The 2,125-nt window shown below is 53.0% G+C and overlaps 1 protein-coding gene across 1 annotated transcript in view; it reads right to left on the reverse strand.

Annotated features, from left to right (window-relative positions):
• The window catches only part of LOC126988956 (uncharacterized), a 29,087-nt gene extending 28,622 nt beyond the window's left edge, over positions 1-465 (reverse strand). The window contains exon 1 of the mRNA XM_050847388.1: positions 1-465. This exon is cut by the window's left edge and continues 417 nt beyond it. Coding sequence (XP_050703345.1) covers positions 1-131 — 131 coding nt within the window. The 5' untranslated portion in view covers positions 132-465.
• Between the last annotated feature and the right edge of the window lie 1,660 nt (positions 466-2,125).

Here is a 2,125-nt window from a genome sequence, read left to right on the forward strand (position 1 = left end):
CTGATAAGGGGCATCTTTTCCGGTGGGCCGGTAACGGCCTTGCTCCTGCTGGAAGGAGCGTCCCCAGCCGTGCCTCGGTGCCCGGAGGGGAGCTCATCGTATACCTCCTTTATTTTCTCTCTCTTGACCATGTGCAGAGTAATTACGAGAGTTTGAACCCTCTTGCCATGGCTCTCCAATTGCGTGCAGTCTTTTTGTGCGACTGTTGTATCATCCACTGGCTTGTGGACCTTCTCTCTCTTCACCAAGTGGATTGTGATGATGAGAGTCTGACGCCTCCTGCCAGTGGCCTCCTTTTCGCCCTTCCCCACCACCCCATCAGCATCCAGCAGGGTGTCGGAGGGGATCTCCTCCTCCACCACTGAGAGAGGCTGAGCAGCCTTCTTCAGGCAGACCAGGGCCTGTTGCCCTGCATCGGCCTGGGCACCCGCGTTTTCGGTTTCCTCGACGATGTCGTCAGGTTCCTCGGAGGGCTGGCGCTTCCGCCTGGCGAAGAGCCAGCCGAAGCACCCGCAGCACCAAGACTTCTTCACTTGTTTTTGCTGAGTCATTTTAATGTAAATGAACAATCTTTAGCAGGAACGTGAAGATTACCAACGTTGTCCTCTTCTGGGATGGCTTCTCCTCGTCGTGTGCCGCCTTGGCTACACCGACCACTGGCGGGGACGCTCAAAGAAAAGGCTGAGAGTGTAACGCTGGGGCGATGGGACGTAATGCAGGTGACGAAATGTTGCTGGAGGTAGTGCGCCCATCCCACACCCACGCCCTCATGCTCCTCCTGCCACCCACACCAACCCACACAACCCACTCCCTCATCCCTGGCCGAATGATTGCTACCAGTATTACGCCCATGCCAACCCCGCACCCACGCCCTCATGCTCCTCCTGCCACCCACACCAACCCACACAACCCACTCCCTCATCCCTGGCCGAATGATTGCAACAAGTATTACGCCCATGCCAATCCCGCACCCACGCCCTCATGCTCCTCCTGCCACCCACACCAACCCACACAACCCACTCCCTCATCCCTGGCCGAATGATTGCAACAAGTATTACGCCCATGCCAACCCCACCCCCACGCCCTCATGCTCCTCATGCCACCCACACCAACCCACACAACCCACTCCCTCATCCCTGGCCGAATGATTGCTACAAGTATTACGCCCATGCCAACCCCGCACCCACGCCCTCATGCTCCTAGCTCCTTCTACTCACACCAACCCTCATAATTCATCCCCTCACCTTCACCTAAACCTGCCGGCGCCGCAACACACATCTCGTCACACCGAGAAGCCGCCGTGAGCCTGGACTGGCCGCATCGTGCCCACCTTACCCAATGAACCACTCGGCCGAAAATTCTTGCCACAAGCCCAGCAAGAACTTCGTATTATTAATCTTACAAGAATAATAACATGTCACACAAATATATTTCCCTTATATTGATTATTGGCAATGAAGGGAGGCGTACAAAATATTTACAGTTACAAATATTTAGCTGCTGCAACAATACGATTTCTCGGGTAGTTTTTTCTTCTGAATTTTCTCAGATGACGCGTTCAGCGGCGTGAGGCTTTGTTAACTACTGGATCGTCTCGCCTTGCCCTCCAGGAGCCTTGGTGATGGATTTGTCTCTTGTTAGCAATGAACTACAAACACACACACACACACACACACACACACACACACACACACACACACACACCCCCTCTCTCTCTCTCTCTCTCTCTCTCTCTCTCTCTCTCTCTCTCTCTCTCTCTCTCTCTCTCTCTCTCTCTCTCTCTCTCTCTCTCTCTCTCTCTCTCTCTCTCTCTCTCTCTCTCTCTCTCTCTCTCTCTCTCTCTCTCTCTCTCTCTCTCTCAGTTACTATGTCAGTACAATAGTCTGGCCGTGCTGTTTCCTCGCTGTCTGGGTTTTATCAAAGTCGATGAAATTCAAGTGAGAAATATTTGTTAAAATACGCCCACATGGTATGTATCTTCGACCTATTTATGCATGGAAAACACAGGTAAACATGACCAATTTTACGGGAAGTGGAACCTGGCATCCCATACGCGGCTGTGGTGTATGATTGACTGAAAGGCCTCGAGAAGGGCGGGGCGGAGGAGAGCTGTGCAAAAATGTGA

The sequence above is a fragment of the Eriocheir sinensis genome, unplaced genomic scaffold (genome assembly GCF_024679095.1).
Source record: "Eriocheir sinensis breed Jianghai 21 unplaced genomic scaffold, ASM2467909v1 Scaffold1017, whole genome shotgun sequence".
NCBI classification, from domain to species: Eukaryota; Metazoa; Arthropoda; class Malacostraca; order Decapoda; family Varunidae; genus Eriocheir; species Eriocheir sinensis.